General features: G+C 46.9%; 2 protein-coding genes across 2 annotated transcripts; one reads left to right on the top strand and one right to left on the bottom strand.

Annotated features, from left to right (window-relative positions):
• Positions 1-9,126: 9,126 nt before the first annotated feature.
• Positions 9,127-9,600, bottom strand: LOC109762172 (uncharacterized). Its single transcript, XM_020320993.1, has one exon. The coding sequence runs from the start codon at positions 9,598-9,600 to the stop codon at positions 9,127-9,129; it is 474 nt and encodes a 157-aa protein (XP_020176582.1).
• Positions 9,601-10,460: 860 nt separating this feature from the next.
• LOC109762162 (non-specific lipid transfer protein GPI-anchored 14) lies at positions 10,461-13,128 on the top strand. Its single transcript, XM_020320983.3, has 3 exons — positions 10,461-10,880; positions 12,038-12,121; positions 12,704-13,128. The coding sequence occupies exons 1-3, from the start codon at positions 10,556-10,558 to the stop codon at positions 12,847-12,849; spliced, it is 555 nt and encodes a 184-aa protein (XP_020176572.1). The 5' UTR covers positions 10,461-10,555; the 3' UTR covers positions 12,850-13,128.
• The last annotated feature ends 7,204 nt before the right edge of the window (positions 13,129-20,332 follow it).

Here is a 20,332-nt window from a genome sequence, read left to right as displayed (position 1 = left end):
TAGTCAACGGGTCTGCAACATTCAGATCCGTATGTATCTTGCAAATTTCTATGTCTCCCACCTGGACTAGATCCCGGATGGAATTGAAGCACCTCTTGATGTGCTTTGTTCTCTTGTGAAATCTGGATTCCTTTGCCAAGGCAATTGCACCAGTATTGTCACAAAAGATTTTCATTGGACCCGATGCACTAGGTATGACACCTAGATCGGATATGAACTCCTTCATCGAGACTCCTTCATTTGCTGCTTCCGAAGCAGCTATGTACTCCGCTTCACACGTAGATCCCGCCACAACGCTTTGTTTAGAACTGCACCAACTGATAGCTCCACCGTTCAATGTAAACACGTATCCGGTTTGCGATTTAGAATCGTCCGGATCAGTGTCAAAGCTTGCATCGACGTAACCATTTACGACTAGCTCTTTGTCACCTCCATAAACGAGAAACATATCCTTAGTCCTTTTCAGGTATTTTAGGATGTTCTGGACCGCTGTCCAGTGATCCACTCCTGGATTACTTTGGTACCTCCCTGCTAAACTTATAGCAAGGCACACATCAGGTCTGGTACACAGCATTGCATACATGATAGAGCCTATGGCTGAAGCATAGGGAACATCTTTCATCTTCTCTCTATCTTCTGCAGTGGTCGGGCATTGAGTCTTACTCAATTCACACCTTGTAACACAGGCAAGAACCCTTTCTTTGCTTGATCCATTTTGAACTTCTTCAAAACTTTGTCAAGGTATGTGCTTTATGAAAGTCCAATTAAGCGTCTTCATCTATCTCTATAGATCTTGATGCCCAATATATAAGCAGCTTCACCGAGGTCCTTCATTGAAAAACTCTTATTCAAGTATCCCATTATGCTATCCAGAAATTCTATATCATTTCCAATCAACAATATTTCATCCACACATAATATCAGAAATGCTACACAGCTCCCACTCACTTTCTTGTAAATACAGGCTTCTCCAAAAGTTTGTATGAAACCAAATGCTTTGATCACACTATCAAAGCATTTATTCCAACTCCGAGAGGCTTGCACCAGTCCATAAATGGATCGCTGGAGCTTGCACACTTTGTTAGCTCCCTTTGGATCGACAAAACCTTCCGGTTGCATCTTATTCTCTGATTTAAATGAATAACCGTCTCGCATCAAACAAGATCCAGATATAATGTTCATGCTCAACGCTGGCACCAAATAACAATTATTCAGGTCTAAAACTAATCCCGAAGGTAGATATAGAGGTAGCGTGCCGACTGCGATCACATCGACTTTGGAACCATTTCCCACGCGCATCGTCACCTCGTCCTTAGCCAATCTTCGCTTAATCCGTAGTCCTGTTTCGAGTTGCAAATATTAGCAACGGAACCAGTATCAAATACCCATGTGCTACTGCGAGCATTAGTAAGGTACACATCAATAACATGTATATCACATATACCTTTGTTCACCTTGCCATCCTTCTTATCCGCCAAATACTTGGGGCAGTTCCGCTTCCAGTGACCAGTCTGTTTGCAGTTGAAGCACTCAGTCTCAGGCTTAGGTCCAGACTTGGGTTTCTTCTCCTGAGCAGCAACTTGTTTGCTGTTTTTCTTGAAGTTCCCCTTCTTCTTCCCTTTGCCCTTTTTCGTGAAACTGGTGGTCTTGTTAACCATCGACACTTGATGCTCCTTCTTGATTTCTACCTCTGCAGCCTTTAGCATTGCGAAGAGCTCGGGAATTGTCTTATCCATCCTTGCATGTTATAGTTCATCACGAAGCTCTTGTAGCTTGGTGGCAGTGATTGAAGAATTCTGTCAATGACGCTATCATCCGGAAGATTAACTCCTCAAGTGATTGTTATACCCAGACATTTTGAGTATATGCTCACTGACAGAACTATTCTCCTCCATCTTGCAGCTGTAGAACTTATTGGAGACTTCATATCTCTCAATCCGGGCATTTGCTTGAAATATTAACTTCAACTCCTGGAACATCTCATATGCTCCATGACGTTCAAAACGTCGTTGAAGTCCCGGTTCTAAGCCGTAAAGCATGGCACACTGAACTATCGAGTAGTCATCAGCTTTGCTCTGCCAGATGTTCATAACATCTGGTGTTGCTCCTGCAGCAGGTCTGGCACCTAGCGGTGCTTCCAGGACGTAATTCTTCTGTGCAGCAATGAGGATAATCCTCAAGTTACGGACCCAGTCCGTGTAATTGCTACCATCATCTTTCAACTTTGCTTTCTCAAGGAACGCATTATAATTCAACGGAACAACAGCACGGGCCATCTATCTACAATCAACATAGACAAGCAAAATACTATCAGGTACTAAGTTCATGATAAATTAAAGTTCAATTAATCATATTACTTAAGAACTCCCACTTAGATAGACATCCCTCTAATCATCTAAGTGATCACGTGATCCAAATCAACTAAACCATGTCCGATCATCACGTGAGATGGAGTAGTTCAATGGTGAACATCACTATGTTGATCATATCTACTATATGATTCACGCTCGACCTTTCGGTCTTAGTGTTCCGAGGCCATATCTGCATATGCTAGGCTCGTCAAGTTTAACCTGAGTATTCCGCGTGTGCAACTGTTTTGCACTCGTTGTATTTGAACGTAGAGCCTATCACACCCGATCATCACGTGGTGTCTCAGCACGAAGAACTTTCGCAACGGTGCATACTCAGGGAGAACACTTATACCTTGATAATTTAGTGAGAGATCATCTTATAATGCTACCGTCAATCAAAGCAAGATAAGATGCATAAAAGATAAACATCACATGCAATCAATATAAGTGATATGATATGGCCATCATCATCTTGTGCTTGTGATCTCCATCTTCGAAGCACCGTCATGATCACCATCGTCACCGGCGCAACACCTTGATCTCCATCATAGCATCGTTGTCGTCTCGCCAACTTATGATTCTACGACTATCGCTACCGCTTAGTGATAAAGTAAAGCATTACAGGGCGATTGCATTGCATACAATAAAGCGACAACTATATGGCTCCTGCCAGTTGCCGATAACTCGGTTACAAAACATGATCATCTGATACAATAAAATATAGCATCATGCCTTGACCATATCACATCACAACATGCCATGCAAAAACAAGTTAGACGTCCTCTACTTTGTTGTTGCAAGTTTTGCGTGGCTGCTACGGGCTGAGCAAGAATCATTCTTACCTACGCATCAAAACCACAACGATAGTTCGTCAAGTTAGTGCTGTTTTAACCTTCTCAAGGACCGGGCGTAGCCACACTCAATTCAACTAAAGTTGGAGAAACTGACACCCGCCAGCCACCTGTGTGCAAAGCACGTCGGTAGAACCAGTCTCGCGTAAGCGTACGCGTAATGTCGGTCCGGGCCGCTTCATCCAACAATACCGCCAAACCAAAGTATGACATGCTGGTAAGCAGTATGACTTGTATCGCCCACAACTCACTTGTGTTCTACTCGTGCATATAACATCTACGCATAAAACCTGGCTCGGATGCCACTGTTGGGGAACGTAGTAATTTCAAAAAAATTCAACGCACACGCAAGATCATGGTGATGCAAAGCAACGAGAGAGGAGAGTGTTAACCACGTACCCTCGTGGACCGAAAGCGGAAGCGTTAGCACAACGCGGTTGATGTAGTCGTACGTCTTCACGATCCGACCGATCAAGTACCGAACGCACGGCACCTCCGAGTTCAGCACACGTTCAGCTCGATGACGTCCCTCGAACTCCGATCCAGCCGAGCTTTGAGGGAGAGTTCCGTCAGCACGACGGCGTGGTGACGATGATGATGCTCTACCAATGCAGGCCTTCGCCTATGCACCACTACGATATTATCGAGGTGGATTATGGTGGAGGGGGGCACCGCACACGGCTAAGAGATCAAATGTTGTGTCTATGGGGTGCCCCCCTGCCACCGTATATAAAGGATCAAGGGAGGGAGAGGCGGCCGGCCAGGAGGAGGCGCGCCAGGAGGAGTCCTACTCCCACCGGGAGTAGGACTCCCTCCTTTCCTAGTTGGAGTAGGAGAAGGGGGAAGGAGGAGGGAGAGAGGAAGGAAAGGGGGGCGCCGCCCCCCCCCCTTGTCCAATTCGGACTAGAGGGGGAGGGGGCGCGCGGCTTGCCCTGGCTGCCCCTCCTCTTCTCCACTAAGGCCCATGTAGGCCCATTAAACCCCGGGGGGGGGGGGGGGGGGGTTCCGGCAACCCCCGGTACTCCGGTAAAATCCCGATTTCACCCGAAACACTTCCGATATCCAAATATAGGCTTTCAATATATCAATATTTATGTCTCGACCATTTCGAGACTCCTCGTCATGTCCGTGATCACATCCGGGACTCCAAACTATCTTCGGTACATCAAAACACATAAACTCATAATATAACCGTCATCAAACTTTAAGCGTGCGGACCCTACGGGTTCAAGAACTATGTAGACATGACCGAGACATGTCTCCGGTCAATAACCAATAGCGGAACCTGGATGCTCATATTGGCTCCCACATATTCTACGAAGATCTTTATCGGTCAAACCGCATAACAACATACGTTGTTCCCTTTGTCATCGGTATGTTACTTGCCCGACATTCGATCGTTGGTATCTCAATACCTAGTTCAATCTCGTTACCGGCAAGTCTCTTTACTCGTTCCGTAATACATCATCCCGCAACTAACTCATTAGTTACTATGCTTGCAAGGCTTATAGTGATGTGCATTACCGAGTGGGCCCAAAGATACCTCTCCGACAATCAGAGTGACAAATCCTAATCTCGAAATACGCCAACCCAACAAGTACCATCGGAGACACCTGTAGAGCACCTTTATAATCACCCAGTTACGTTGTGACGTTTGGTAGCACACAAAGTGTTCCTCTGGTAAACGGGAGTTGCATAATCTCATAGTCATAGGAACATGTATAAGTCATGAAGAAAGCAATAGCAGAATACTGAACGATCGTGTGCTAAGCTACCGGAATGGGTCAAGTCAATCACATCATTCTCCTAATGATGTGATCCCGTTAATCAAATGACAACTCATGTCAATGGCTAGTAAACATAACCATCTTTGATCAACGAGCTAGTCAAGTAGAGGCATACTAGTGACACTCTGTTTTTCTATGTATTCACACAAGTATTATGTTTCCGGTTAATACAATTCTAGCATGAATAATAAACATTTATCATGATATAAGGAAATAAATAATAACTTTATTATTGCCTCTAGAGCATATTTCCTTCATAAAGATCTTCGTAGAATATGTGGGAGCCAATATGAGCATCCAGGTTCCGCTATTGGTTATTGACCGGAGACGTGTCTCGGTCATGTCTACATAGTTCTCGAACCCGTAGGGTCAGCACGCTTAAAGTTCGATGACGATTGTATTATGTGTTTTTGTGTTTTGATGTACCGAAGGTAGTTCGGAGTCCCGGATGTGATCGCGGACATGACGAGGAGTCTCGAAATGGTCGAGACATAAAGATCGATATATTGGATGACTATGTTCGGACACCGGAATGGTTTCGGGGAGTTTCGGACATATACCGGAGTACCGGGGGGTTACCGGAACCCCCTGGGGAGCTTAATGGGCCAAGATGGGCCTTAGTGGAGAAGAGGAGGGGCGGCTTGGGCTGGCCGCACGCCCCCTCCCCCACTAGTCCGAATTGGACAAGGAGGGGGGGGGGGCGCCCCCTTTCCTTCCCCCTCTCTCCTTCCCTTCCTTTCCCCCTCCTACTCCAACTAGGAAAAGAGGGAGTCCTGCTCCCAGTGGGAGTAGGACTCCTGCCTGGCGCGCCCTCCTCCTGGCCGCCGGCCTCCTCCCCCTGATCCTTTATATACGGGGGCAGGGGGCACCTCTAGACACACAAGTTGATCTGTTGATCTATTCCAGCCGTGTGCGGTGCCCCCTCCACCATATTCCACCTCGGTCATATCGTAACGGTGCTTAGGCGAAGCCCTGCGTCGGTAGCAACATCATCACCGTCACCATGCCGTCGTGCTGACAGAACTCTCCCGTGAAGCTCTGCTGGATCAGAGTTCGCGGGACGTTATCGAGCTGAACGTGTGCTGAACTCGGAGGTGCCGTACGTTCGGTACTTGGATCGGTCGGATCGTGAAGACGTACGACTACATCAACCGTGTTGTGCTAACGCTTCCGCTTTCGGTCTACGAGGGTACGTGGACAATACTCTCCCCTCTCGTTGCTATGCATCACCATGATCCTATGTGTGCATAGATTTTTTTTTAAAAATTACTACGTTCCCAACATTTCCACCTTAGTCGCATGGAAGCCCGCCGGGAGGAATGGCGCATAGACAAAGGGTAAGGTCACCATCGGCGAGCTCACCGGAGAGATTGCTCTGGAGGAGGGGAGCGGGGGAGCCGATGAATGGGGACAGAGTGTGGTGCTAGTAGGTATCTTATAGTAACCAACCTCAACTCACTTTGCAATCGGTCTAGAACGACTCTATTCATCGCTGGCAGGGGCAACTACTGTTGATTACTCCCATTAGTCATAATCTGGGAACAATAGCTTGATTAGGAGCAGCCAAGGAGGAAGCCAAAATGATAATCACAGAATAACCATTCTTGAATTGGCAACTGACAAAAGCATGGCCCCGCCATTTGCAACCCCTGCATTTGATTCGATTTCGGTAGCTAGGGCTCAAATGACCAAAGTCCAAACACCACACACATAAGTCTCTATTATGGGCATCGTCCAGACCAAGAGAAGCAGGTCGGGGCCTTGGAGCATTCGAATTAGAGTTTTGAAAACTCTTAGATCCCGCCCTGCCTAAGGCGTTGTTGTTGGGGGCAGTTAAGACCGATGAAACTGAAATATGATGGCCACCGAGACGTTCATAAATCAAATTCGCTAAATATTAGTTTGATCTAGAAGCCAAGATCTGATCATGGAAAAATCTAGGAACTTACCACATCTTCATAGGAACTACTCCCTCCATTCCCTTATACAAGGCCACAAACTTAAATTACAGGTACCAAGGTAAAATTTAATGAATGCTTTCCATGTCAACTTTTTTCTCGTTAACCGGGATCATTAATACGACCGCATGCATGCAAGGAAGGAATGAGAAGAAAGTAGCATAGTGTCATTATGACTACATGCATGCAAGTATTCAATAAGTTGCTAGTACGAGAAAACATCATTAATTTTGCCTCGGTTACTGTTAGTGGCCTTGTATAGATGCAAAATGTATTTTTCATAGTGGCCTTGTATAAGAGACTGGAGGGAGTACAAGCCTTAGACCTAGAAACCACTGCCCATCCTTTATCAAATTCACTTTGAAAACACTAGAAATCAAACTTAGCATCTGGATCATCCAAACCCCAAAGGAGAAAAATCAAATTGAATAAATCGTTAGAAATATTGCCCACTTTGTTGATAGAAAAGTCCACCTCATGAGAGTGGACCGAGAACTTAAAATACCAATTCTTGAGACTTCGATTTGAAACGAGAAGAATGCCCACCAATACAAGATTGCACAACGAGATTTACCAAGTTTTCTTTCGGTTGGAGTTTGGATCGTGTACCAGCGGAAAACCTTTGAAATTGTCACCTTCAAAGTGATTGATGGGAACTCTGAATTGCTTCCAAATGAACGCCTCAAAAGCCAAACCTAGACTGAAGTTGAGATATGGCAGAGCCATCAGAAGACATTAGGCGTTGGCAAAATGGTCGTCCAGCACATCAGATCAGGAAAAGTGGTGCGACTGCACAATGCTAAGATATGATCAGAAATTAGTTTCTTTTAAAGCGCCACACATGACTTTTCATGGTCATCACCGCGAGTCATGCATCTTTCTGCCAAGTCAGGCAACGTCTCATAGTCATCTCCGCCGCTGTCTCCTTTGACCGGTTTCACCAACGTTGTCGTTAACAACACGACTTCTGTAACAGCTACGGTGACTTCATTTACGAACGATCAGTACGTGCGTCGTGATTGGTTCATCATGTTTTGCGGTGACATGATGCTGTTAGTTTTTTGCGATTTTTTTTTCTGTTTTTTATAGACCAGCATGAAAAAATAAATCTGTCTAGTATATGGCGAATTACATGTTACTGGTATTTGCGTTTGTTAGAGCATCTACAGGCGGACTTGTCAAATCCGCCCCCTATATGTTCGCGGACGTGTCCAAGCACATCTGTGGATGCATTTAGACCACCCCTCATATCTTGTGCCCGTCAGCAACATACCTCAAATGCAGACTCTCAAATCCATGCGCGTTCATCATACATGTCAATGTCGCACGTAAATAACAGATGTTGGTACAAAAATGCATAGTTTTTACATAAATTTATTTTAAGTGCACAACTCAAGCATTAGTCCACTGGTTTCCATTGTGGGTCCACATATGCTCCATAAGATTATTGTGTAGCTGTGCATGCACCCGATGATCTCGAAGATTGTGATGCATTTGCAGAAAGTTCATAAACTGATTTGCATCTTGTTCTTCGGGGATTTGAATTTTTTCTCCATGCGCTTCAAAATTATTGTTTTGGACAATACCATCATCCTCATACTCTACAATCATATTGTACTAAATAACACAACATGTCATCAGCTATCACAAAGTTTTTGATTCCCACATCATTGTAGCTCCACGAACAATTCCCCAACGAGGTTGAAGCACTTCGAATGCCCTCTCTACATCCTTTCTAGCTGCTTCCTGCATTGTCGCAAAATGGCTTTGTTTGCTGTCGTGTGGTTCGAATATGGTCATCACAAATGCCGACCTCTAAGAATAGATGCCATCGGCAAGAGTATCCCATGTTGTAGTCACGGCCCTTGACAGTGTAGTTGCACGGCGGTGATTCCTAATTACAAAGCCTCCTAAACACGGGAGATCACTGAAGCACCTCCTAAACACGGGAGATCATTGAAGCACATCGATGTCGTTGTGAGAACCCGACACTCCAAAGAAAGCATGTCAAATTCATAAGTCATGTGATGCCACTGCTTTCAGTATGATGGTAGCCTCTTTGGTGTGACCTTGATATATTCCCCGCAAACTTTTGGGCAGTTCTTCCATTGCCAATGCATACGATCAATTGAGCCGAGTATTCCTGGAACTCTCTGGCCTCTCCAATAACCAACAACTTTTATGTATCCTGTACATTGAGTTCTCTCAAATACTCTGCTCCAAACACCTGCACCATGGCGCGGGCAAACTTGACATTAGTTTTCAGGCATGTGCTATCCCCCATTTGGATCATCTTATCAACGACATCTGTGGAAGTACCAGGTGCAAGTATCCTCAGAGCAGTCGTGCATTTCTGCTTATCAGAAAAATAAAGTTGGCCGCAACAATCCCTTCTGAGTTGGAAGTAGTCGTCGTGTGCCTCCACTCCCTCCACAATGCGCAAAAACAATGGTTTCTGCATGCCAAAACGGCGATGAAACCATGGATCATCCAGAAAAGTTGGGTTTGGAGCAAAGTAGTCCTTGTGCAGTAGCCGTGCTCTGGAGACCCTGCCCCGATTGATCCCTCTTCTTCCTTTGATTGAGCCCTTGAAGTTCAGAATATGCTCCACCTGCGGGTCCATTTCCTCTTGCATGCTCATGAGCATGATCATGTCCACTTCTTTGTCCGAATCCAATCAAAGAACTCAGCTTCAATCATTTTATCAAGTTCCGTCGGTCCATACTCGTCGTCCGACAAAGCATCAGAATTCATGGCTTTCCCTACCAATAAATCACAAAAAACCGGGTCGGACATTCTGTCGAACACATAGAGCGCAAGGGGTAGCTCGAGAGTTGCCGGACGTACCGCAGTGGCGTCCGGGCTGATGACGATGTCCACGATGGCGAGCACGGGAAAGAGGATTGCCATGCCAGTTCTGGCGGCGTAGAGGCTTGGAACAATTGAGGAGCAAGGGTAGCGTCGGAGCTGCGAGACGTCCGGCACGGAGGAGGAAGAAGACAGGAGAGCAAATGGATCCTACAGGTAGAGGGTAGGCCTGTCGGGTTCGGACCTGCTCGGGCATCCCTAGGCTGGATATGTGAGGTGCCGGTGAGTTCGGACGTTTGAGACCCGTTTACGGCGCATGTATGTATTAATTTTTTTTATCGGTCATTGATCAGATCGTCCATCCGGGAATTTTGGCGGGTTTGGGCGCTTCGGGCTGTAGATGCTCTCATGCGCTTCGGTCGTGCCTCTACTGGCTTGTTTGTGCTAGCATGCTCATTTCCATCTCTTCCGTGCGATCCATCGGGAGGACAGACCTCCGGTACGCACATGAGCCAGTTTACCGGTGTGCACCGTTTTTCTTTTCCCGAGAAATTCAAAGGAAGATTAGTAGAGGATTAGGCCGGAGATTAAGCGGAAGCCCTAGGCCACCTCCTGCTGTCCCGCACGCTTGCCGACCCCGCCACACCACTACACCACGCCACAGGCGCAACGCACCATCGCGCACTCAGCTCGTTCGTACGCGCCCGGCCCCTATTTAACCACCGTCTCCCCTCCAAGCCCTGCGACCTGCGAGCACCGTCAACCCTGGTTTCAGTACTACCTCGTAGCTAAGCTTCCATATGGGTTCGAGAGTCTTTCTTGTCGCGGCCGTGCTGGCCATGGCCGTGGCGGCGGCGGGGGCGGACGTCGCGGCGGACCGGGCGGAGTGCTCCGACAAGCTGGTGGCGCTGGCGACGTGCCTGACGTTCGTGCAGGGGCAGGGGCAGGCGCCGACGCCGGACTGCTGCGGGGGGCTGAAGACGGTGCTGCAGACCAGCCCCAAGTGCCTGTGCGTGCTCGTCAAGGACCGCGACGATCCCGGCCTGGACTTGAAGCTCAACGTCACGAGGGCGCTCGGCCTCCCCGCCGCCTGCAGCGCGCCCGCCAACATCTCCGACTGCCCAAGTACGTCCTCGACCCTTAAAGCTCAAGCACTACGGACTGCTACTATGAAAGAATCTGGAACGATATGTATCATCGTATCATATGGCAAGAGAAGTAGCAACCGCGTTCATGCTCATACGGAGTAGATGCACTTGGTTGATGTTAGTGGGATCATGATGATGTGCTTCAGTTTCAAACGCCACCACCGCTTAAAGCAGCACCCACATTAAAAGATATGCTTGTAGAAACACGCTTTCTAGACCCGTAATTTGTACGTGCTCGACCGCGATATGCTGGTAGCAACGTGTTAGAACATGTTTTTTTTTTCTTTTTCGAATAGAACATGGGGGTTACACCAGTGGCGGAGCGTGAAGCAAAATCAAGCGGGGGCTAAACGGGATCACAAACAAGATATAGCCATGAAGATTAGCAAAGCCGGGGGATTAGAAGCGATATTAGCAGCAGGACGATGCCGAGTTTCTCATGGAAGGGGAGGGGCGGGGGCAGAGCCCGGGATGGTCACGCCGACGCTCCACCAGTGACCAGTGTCTACACGGGAAGAGGAGGAAAATATCTCGCCCACCACCGGGAGCGTCCAAATTAGCGGCCTATCAACATTTCCCTATGCGGTCCATGAATGCTGTTGCCACACCCCTCACTAACGACGGGTATTGTGTAGCTTAAAAAAACAATGCGTACGCTAATAAACATATACATATACTCATCCTGATGAACTTACATGCATATACCCTTATCCCTATGAGCATCTCCGAGAGAGTGAGCTGACGGGTCTTGAGATTGACGCATCACAGACGCCTCACTATCGACGGGAACGTCGTTTCCCATAGAAAGAATATCCTGTCTTTATGAGATACCAACATTGTGAGTGTAGTTGAGATGCATGTGTCGCTATTTGTAACCCCGCAAGAAGAAGAAAAGTTGTTTAGTACCTTGGCGATGATCACCGGTTAAACGCCGTAGGTACGAGCGTTGCAGTCGTTGACATGTGATCATTGTTCATGCATGACATGAAAGAATTACATTATCACATGATAACCTTTTAGTACTAGGACTAGGGGTAGGATTTATAGCGCTGCGGGAAAGTTGTAAGCTCATTTTGTTTGCTGGTATAATTAACAAAGTGTGCTCTTGTTGTGGATTCAACGTTTCGTTTACAGGGCTACTGAACCTGCCGCCCAATTCCAAGGACGCGGAGGTCTTCGAGCAGTTTGCCAAGCAGCAGGCAGCCCAGAGCAGCCCAAGTGAGTTATTCTCCTCCTATCAATTGATTATTTTACAAGGATTTAAATAAAAAAGGAATAGGAAACGGACAATTGTTCCCGTTGAAGAAGGGAGTTGTATAGTGCAGACGCATAATGATGATGTGCATGCACCCGTTCAGTCGAGTTGATCAGCTGAGACTTAATAATTGTGAAGTGATTGATGCAGATTAACATCGCCAACAATCTAATTACAATTAATTTGACGAAAGCCAAAAGAAACTGTAGGACCGCTACTGGACAGCAGTGCCGCTCGGCGTTGGAGCCTGACGCGACGTGCGAAATTTATGTGCTAGAACCAGCCCAACAGTGCTGAAGTAGGAGTGTCATGTGACGTTAGCTAGTAGTACGTAATAGCAATCTAGCATGCCTCCAAAAGCATGGAAGACATATCACTGCACGGCATAAACCTGTAGCATCAACTAATTAAAGATCGGCATAACACACTAGTATAGTCTTCTAAAGATTTTCAACCAGTAGCGATGATTGTCATTTGATTGACGGTTTGCTCTTTGGAATTTGGAGCTAAATAACGTGGTTGATGTGATGTGATGTGATCTCCAGGTGGCGCGTCGAGTGCGCCGAGCACGGGCGCACAGAAGAACGCGGCGGCGAGGATGAGGTGGTTGGGAGTGGGCGGAGTTGGTGTGGCCGCACGCGCAGCGCCGCTCCTCTTCTTCGCCGTGCCTTTCTTGCTCCTTCTGCGCTAAATACAGAAACGGAAGCCTATGCTGCAGGTCATCATTATTGTGTAGATGGACCGAGTGGTTGATGAGTGCATGCTCCATCTGGTGCATGCGTGCGCGTGAGTGCGTGTGTATTGGTATCTCTTAATCTGCGTGTGAAAAGCTGAACCGATATGCAACGAAAACGGTATCCATTATATACATGTTGCCGGCTGGGATTTCTTCTCGGGTTATGCCTGCCTGGTCATTTGTAACAGACATATCATGTCAAGTAATAAAATTCTCTCAAAAGGGATCCATATACTTGCATTGTGTTGCATGTCACTGATCAATCTATCGCCATTTCTAAGGCCAACTCTAGCAGATCCCTCAAAAAATAGAGAAGGATCCGGCCGAGTAATGTTAGTGGAGTAAACTTTTACTCCTCTATGGATGCCCGCACGTAATCGACCCCCCTAAACTTAGTAGAATGAGTTTTTCCCATAGGTTTTGTGTACTAACCGCATGAACTTCAGACACTTCATAATATATATCATTAAACATTCAAATTAAAACATGCATAGCATAACCGTTAAACAAACATATAGTTTTATCATCGCGATCTTCAAATTGAAATATGCATAGTTCATCCAAAACTCATCACTTTAAACACAAAGTTTAATCCAAAATCACCAAACATAACATGTGTATGTTATGGATCGAGCCAACCAATGGCATGCACGAACTCAAACAAAGTCCTCGCCGAAGAATCATCACCGCCATCACCATCACCATCCTCTCTGCCACCATCATCACCTTCACCACCACCACCATCCTCTCGGCCACCATCACCACGGCCACCACGACCACCACCATCCTCTCGGCCACCATCATCACAGCCACCACCACCGTCCTCTGAGCCGCCGCCACCACCACCACCCACCATCATCCTCTGGCCACCATCACCACCGCCACCACCACCACCATCCTCTCGGCCGCCGCTACCACCACCACCCCACCACCATCCTCCCGGCCGCCACCACCACCACCGCCACCACCCCCACCCCACCACCATTTCAAAGAGAGCCTTCCGTTTGGGTCAAGATCTTCCCACGAGTGAGCTCCCAATACTATCTTGCAGTTTCATCCATTGTGATTGGATTCATGAACATGATAGCATGATCTCAGGCTTTCTTAGCATCACACAACCTCTCCTCCTCAAGTGCAAGTCTATGATCCCCCGCCTTCAATTTTATCTCTCCGGCCGCCAACCTGGCCTTCCATTTGTCATCCGCCAACATCTTGAGCTCATTCCACCTCCCCATCTTTTCTTCTTTGCGTTCGTCCGCCATCACCATCTTGGCCTCAATCATGGCCACAAGTTCTTCTTTGTATGTGACACCGTAGGCATTTCTCTTCTTTCTCTCTTTTGCAATTTTGTTCCCTTCCGATCTATTATTGGCCTCTTCGGAGCAGTGGCCGTAGGGGTGGCCGGAGACGCCGCACGAGGCGCCAGATGTGGATGGGGTGCCGGAGTGGCCTTCTTCTTCTTCTTCGCGGCCTCCTTGACGAGGGTCGACACCGTGGCCGTCAGTTTTCTTGTTCTCTTGCCACCGGAGGGAGTGGCGGCCGACCGTCGCCAGAGAGGCAGTCACTACCCCGGCGGCCTTTCGTGCGGCTAGAGCCGGTGCTTGTGGCCGGTGGAGCTTTTCATCCCCAACCTCTTTTTCGACGTGGGCGGCAATGCGGGGGTGGTTTTCGGCGGCGACAAGCGAACACCGGTGGCCAGTGGGGTAGCGGAATGTTGGAAATATGCCCTAGAGGCGATAATAAATAGGTTATTATTATATTTCCTTGTTCATGATAATCGTTTATTATCCATGCTAGAATTGTATTGATAGGAAACTCAGATGCATGTGTGGATACATAGACAACACCATGTCCCTAGTAAGCCTCTAGGAGACTAGCTCGTTGATCAATAGATGGTTACGGTTTCCTGACCATGGACATTGGATGTCGTTGATAACGGGATCACATCATTAGGAGAATGATGTGATGGACAAGACCCAATCCTAAGCCTAGCACAAGATCGTGTAGTTCGTTTGCTCAGAGCTTTTCTAATGCCAAGTATCATTTCCTTAGACCATGAGATTGTGCAACTCCCGGATACCGTAGGAATGCTTTGGGTGTACCAAACGTCACAACGTAACTGGGTGACTATAAAGGTGCACTACAGGTATCTCCAAAAGTGTCTGTTGGGTTGGCACGAATCGAGACTGGGATTTGTCACTCCGTGTAAACGGAGAGGTATCTCTGGGCCCACTCGGTAGGACATCATCATAATGTGCACAGTGTGACCAAGGAGTTGATCACGGGATGATGTGAGTTACGGAACGAGTAAAGAGACTTGCCGGTAACGAGATTGAACAAGGTATCGGGATACCGACGATCAAATCTCGGGCAAGTAACATACCGATAGACAAAGGGAATTGAATACGGGATTGATTGAATCCCCGACATCGTGGTTCATCCGATGAGATCATCGTGGAACATGTGGGAGCCAACATGGGTATCCAGATCCCGCTGTTGGTTATTGACCGGAGAACGTCTCGGTCATGTCTGCATGGTTCCCGAACCCGTAGGGTCTACACGCTTAAGGTTCGATGACGCTAGGGTTATAGGGAAAGCATGTACGTGGTTACCGAATGTTGTTCGGAGTCCCGGATGAGATCCCGGACGTCACGAGGAGTTCCGGAATGGTCCTGAGGTAAAGATTTATATATGGGAAGTCCTGTTTTGGTCACCGGAAAAGTTTCGGGTGATATCGGTAATGTACCGGGACCATCGGGAGGGTCCCGGGGGTCCACCAAGTGGGGCCACCAGCCCCAGAAGGCTGCGTGGGCCAAGTGTGGGAGGGGACCAGCCCCAGGTGGGCTGGTGCGCCCCCCCACCAAGGCCCAAGGCGCATGGGAGAGTGGGAGGGGGCAAACCCTAGTCCAGATGGGCCTTAAGGCCCACCCTAGTGGCGCCCCCCCTCTCCTCCCCTTGGCCGCCCCCCTTGGATGGGATCTAGGGCTGGCCGCCTCCTCTTGGGGTGGGAACCCTAGAGGGGGGCGCAGCCCCCTCACCCCCTATATATAGTTGAGGTTTGGGCTGCCCAAGAAACATGAGAACGTCTCTCTTTCGGCGCAGCCCTACCCCTCTCCCTCCTCCTCCTCTCCGGCGGTGCTTGGCGAAGCCCTGCAGGATGGCCACGCTCCTCCATCACCACCACGCCGTCGTGCTGCTGCTGGATGGATTCTTCCCCAACCTCTCCCTCTCTCCTTGCTGGATCAAGGCGTGGGAGACGTCACCGGGCTGCACGTGTGTTGAACGCGGAGGCACCGTTCTTCGGTGCTTAGATCGGAATCAACCGCGATCTGAATCGCTACGAGTACGACTCCCTCATCCGCGTTCTTGCAACGCTTCCGCATCGCGATCTACAAGGGTATGTAGATGCACTCCCCTTCCCCTCGTTGCTAGGTTACTCCATAGGTTGATCTTGGTGATGCGTAGAAAATTTTGAATTTCTGCTACGTTCCCCAACAGTGGCATCATGAGCTAGGTCTATGCGTAGTTTCTATGCACGAGTAGAACACAAAGTAGTTGTGGGCGTAGATGTTGCCAATTCTTCTTGCCGCTACTAGTCTTATCTTGTTTCGGCGGCATTGTGGGATGAAGCGGCCCGGACCGACCTTACACGTACGCTTACGTGAGACAGGTTCCACCGACTGACATGCACTAGATGCATAAGGTGGCTAGCGGGTGTCTGTCTCTCCCACTTTAGTCGGAACGGATTCGATGAAAAGGGTCCTTATGAAGGGTAAATAGAAATTGGCATATCACGTTGTGGTCTTACGTAGGTAAGAAACGTTCTTGCTAGAAACCTATACAAGCCACGTAAAAACTTGCAACAACAATTAGAGGACGTCTAACTTGTTTTTGCAGCATGTGCTATGTGATGTGATATGGCCAGAAGATGTGATGAATGATATATGTGATGTATGAGATTGATCATATTCTTGTAATAGGAATCACGACTTGCATGTCGATGAGTATGACAACCGGCAGGAGCCATAGGAGTTGTCTTTATTTTTTGTATGACCTGCGTGTCATTGAATAACGCCATGTAAATTACTTTACTTTATTGCTAAGCACGTTAGCCATAGAAGTAGAGGTAATCGTTGGCGTGACAACTTCATGAAGACACAATGATGGAGATCATGATGATGGAGATCATGGTGTCATGCCGGTGACAAAGATGATCATGGTGCCCCGAAGATGGAGATCAAAGGAGCAAGATGATATTGGCCATATCATGTCACTATTTGATTGCATGTGATGTTTATCATGTTATGCATCTTATTTGCTTAGAACGACGGTAGTAAGTAAGATGATCCCTCACTAAAATTTCAAGAGACGTGTTCCCCCTAACTGTGCACCGTTGCGAAGGTTCGTTGTTTCGAAGCACCACGTGATGATCGGGTGTGATAGATTCTAACGTTCGAATACAACGGGTGTTGATGAGCCTAGCATGTACAGACATGGCCTCGGAACACATGCGAAACACTTAGGTTGACTTGACGAGCCTAGCATGTACAGACATGGCCTCGGAACACATGCGAAACACTTAGGTTGACTTGACGAGCCTAGCATGTACAGACATGGCCTCGGAACACAAGAGACCGAAAAGTCGAACATGAGTCGTATAGCAGATACGATCAACATGGAGATGTTCACCGATGATGACTAGTCCGTCTCACGTGATGATCGGACACGGCCTAGTTTGACTCGGATCATGTATCACTTAGATGACTAGAGGGATGTCTATCTGAGTGGGAGTTCATTAATCAGATGAACTCAATTATCATGAACATAGTCAAAAAGTCTTTGCAAATTATGTCATACGCTTTAGTTCTACTGTTTAAGATATGTTCCTAGAGAAAATTTAGTTGAAAGTTGATAGTAGCAATTATGCGGACTGGGTCCGTAAACTGAGGATTGTCCTTGATTGCTGCACAGAAAGCTTATGTCCTTAATGCACCGCTCGGTGTGCTGAACCTCAGCGTCGTCTGTAGATGTTGCGAAACATCTGACATACACGTTTTGATGACTACGTGATAGTTCAGTGAGTAATGCTAATGGTTTAGAATTGTGGCACGAGAGACGTTTTTGAAACGTCGCAGAACATATGAGATGTTCCGAAGACTGAAATTGGGATTTCAGACTAGTGCCCACGTCAAGAGGTATGAGACCTCTGACAAGTTTCTTAAGCCTGCAAACTAAGGGAGAAAAGCTCAATCGTTGAGCATGTGCTCAGATTATCTGAGTACTACAATCACTTGAATCGAGTGGGAGTTGATCTTCCAGATGAGATAGTGATGGTTCTCCATAGTCACTGCCACCAAGCTATTAGAGCTTCGTGATGAACTATAACATATCAGGGATAGACATGATGATCCTTGAGCAACTCGCGATGTTTGACACCGCGAAAGTAGAAATCAAGAAGGAGCATCAATTGTTGAGGGTTAGTAAAACCACTAGTTTCTAGAAGGGCAAGGGCAAGAAGGGATACTTCATGAAACGGCAAATCAGTTGCTGCTCTAGTGAAGAATCCCAAGGTTGAACCCAAACCCGAGACTAAGTGCTTCTGTAATGAGGGGAACGGTCACTGAAGCAGTACTACCCTAGATACTTGGTAGATGAGAAGGCAGGCAAGGTCGACAGAAGTATATTAGATATACGTTATATGAATGTGTACTTTACTAGTACTCCTAGCAGCACCAGGGTATTAGATACCGGTTCGGTTGCTAAGTGTTAGTAACTCGAAATAAAAGCTGCGGAATAAACGGAGACTAGCTAAAGGTGAGATGACGATATGGAAGTGTTTCCAAGGTTGATGTGATCAAGCATCGCATGCTCCCTCTACCATCGAGATTTGGTGTTTGCGTTGAGCATGATTGGATTATGTTTATCACAATACGGTTATTCATTTAAGGAGAATAATGGTTACTCTGTTTATTTGAATAATACCTTCAATGGTCTTGCACCCAAAATGAATCTCGATCGTAGTGATACACATGTTCATGCCAAAAGTAATGATAGTACCACATACTTGTGGCACTGCCATTTGAGTCATATTGGTATAGAACGCATGAAGAAGCTCTATGTAGATGGATCTTTGGACTCACTCATTTTGAAAAGATTGAGACATGCGAACCATGTCTATTGGTATATATGCATGAAGAAACTCCATGCAGATGGATCGTTTGGACTCACTTGATTTTGAATCACTTGAGACATGCAAATCATACCACATGGGCAAGATGACTGAAAGGCCTCATTTTCAGTAAGATGGAACAAGAGAGCAATTTATTGGAAGTAATACATTTTGATGTATGCAGTCCAATGAGTGCCGAGGCATGCAGTGGATATCGTTATGTTCTTACTTCACAGATGATTTGAGTAGATGCTGAGTGTATTTACTTGATGAAACACAAGTCTGAATTATTGAAAGGTTCAAGTAATTTCAGAGTGAAGTTGAAGATCGTCGTGACAAGAGGATAAAATGTCTGTGATATGATCATAGAGATATCTGAGTTACGAGTTTGGCACACAATTAAGACATTGTGGAAAGTGTTTCACAATTAATACCGTCTGGAACACCATAGTGTGATGGTGTGTCCGAACATCATAACTGCACCCTATTGGATATGGTGCATACCATGATGTCTCTTATCGAATTATCATTATCGTTTATGGGTTAGGCATTAGAGACAACCGCATTCACTTTAAAAAGGGGCACCACACAATTCCGTTGAGACGACACCGTTTAGAGAAACCTAAGTTGTCGTTTCTTAAAAGTTTGGGGCTGCGATGCTTATGTGAAAAAGTTTCAGGCTGATAAGCTCGAACCCAAAGCGGGTAAATGCATCTTCTAGAATACCCAAAACAGTTGAGTATACCTCCTATTTCAGATCTGGAAGCAAAAGTAATTGCTTCTAGAAACAGGTCCTTTCTCGAGGAAAGGTTTCTCTCGAAAGAATTGAGTGGGAGGATGGTGGAGACTTGATAAGGTTATTGAACCGTCACTTCAACTAGTGTGTAGCAGGGCACAGGAAGTTGTTCATGTAGCACCTACACCAATTGAAGTGGAAGCTTATGATAGTGATCATGAAACTTCGGATCAAGTCACTACCAAACCTCGTAGGACGACGAGGATGCGTGCTACTTCGGAGTGGTACGTGATCCTGTCTTGAAAGCTATGTTGTTAGACAACAATGATCCTACGAGCTATGGAGAAGCGATGGTGGGCCCATATTCCGACAAATGGTTAGAAGCCATGAAATCCGAGATAAATGGATCTTTAAGAAGAAGACGGACATGGACGGTAATGTTACCGTCTATGAAGCTCGACTTGTGGCTAAGAGTATTTCCACAAGTTCAAGGAGTTGACTACGATGAGATTGTCTCATCCGTAGCGATGCTT

Source organism: Aegilops tauschii, chromosome 6 (genome assembly GCF_002575655.3).
Source record: "Aegilops tauschii subsp. strangulata cultivar AL8/78 chromosome 6, Aet v6.0, whole genome shotgun sequence".
Taxonomy (NCBI): Eukaryota; Viridiplantae; Streptophyta; class Magnoliopsida; order Poales; family Poaceae; genus Aegilops; species Aegilops tauschii.
The sequence above is the reverse complement of the archived record's forward strand: the minus strand, read 5'-3'. Positions and strand labels throughout refer to the sequence as shown.

Bases quoted from the DNA above. Each gene is read 5' to 3' on its own strand.
- LOC109762172 (XM_020320993.1), bottom strand. From the start codon at position 9,600: ATGATCATGCTCATGAGCATGCAAGAGGAAATGGACCCGCAGGTGGAG.
- LOC109762162 (XM_020320983.3), top strand. From the start codon at position 10,556: ATGGGTTCGAGAGTCTTTCTTGTCGCGGCCGTGCTGGCCATGGCCGTG. The intron at 10,881-12,037 runs GTACGTCCTCGA...TTTCGTTTACAG, and splicing joins CAACATCTCCGACTGCCCAA to GGCTACTGAACCTGCCGCCC. The intron at 12,122-12,703 runs GTGAGTTATTCT...TGTGATCTCCAG, and splicing joins GGCAGCCCAGAGCAGCCCAA to GTGGCGCGTCGAGTGCGCCG.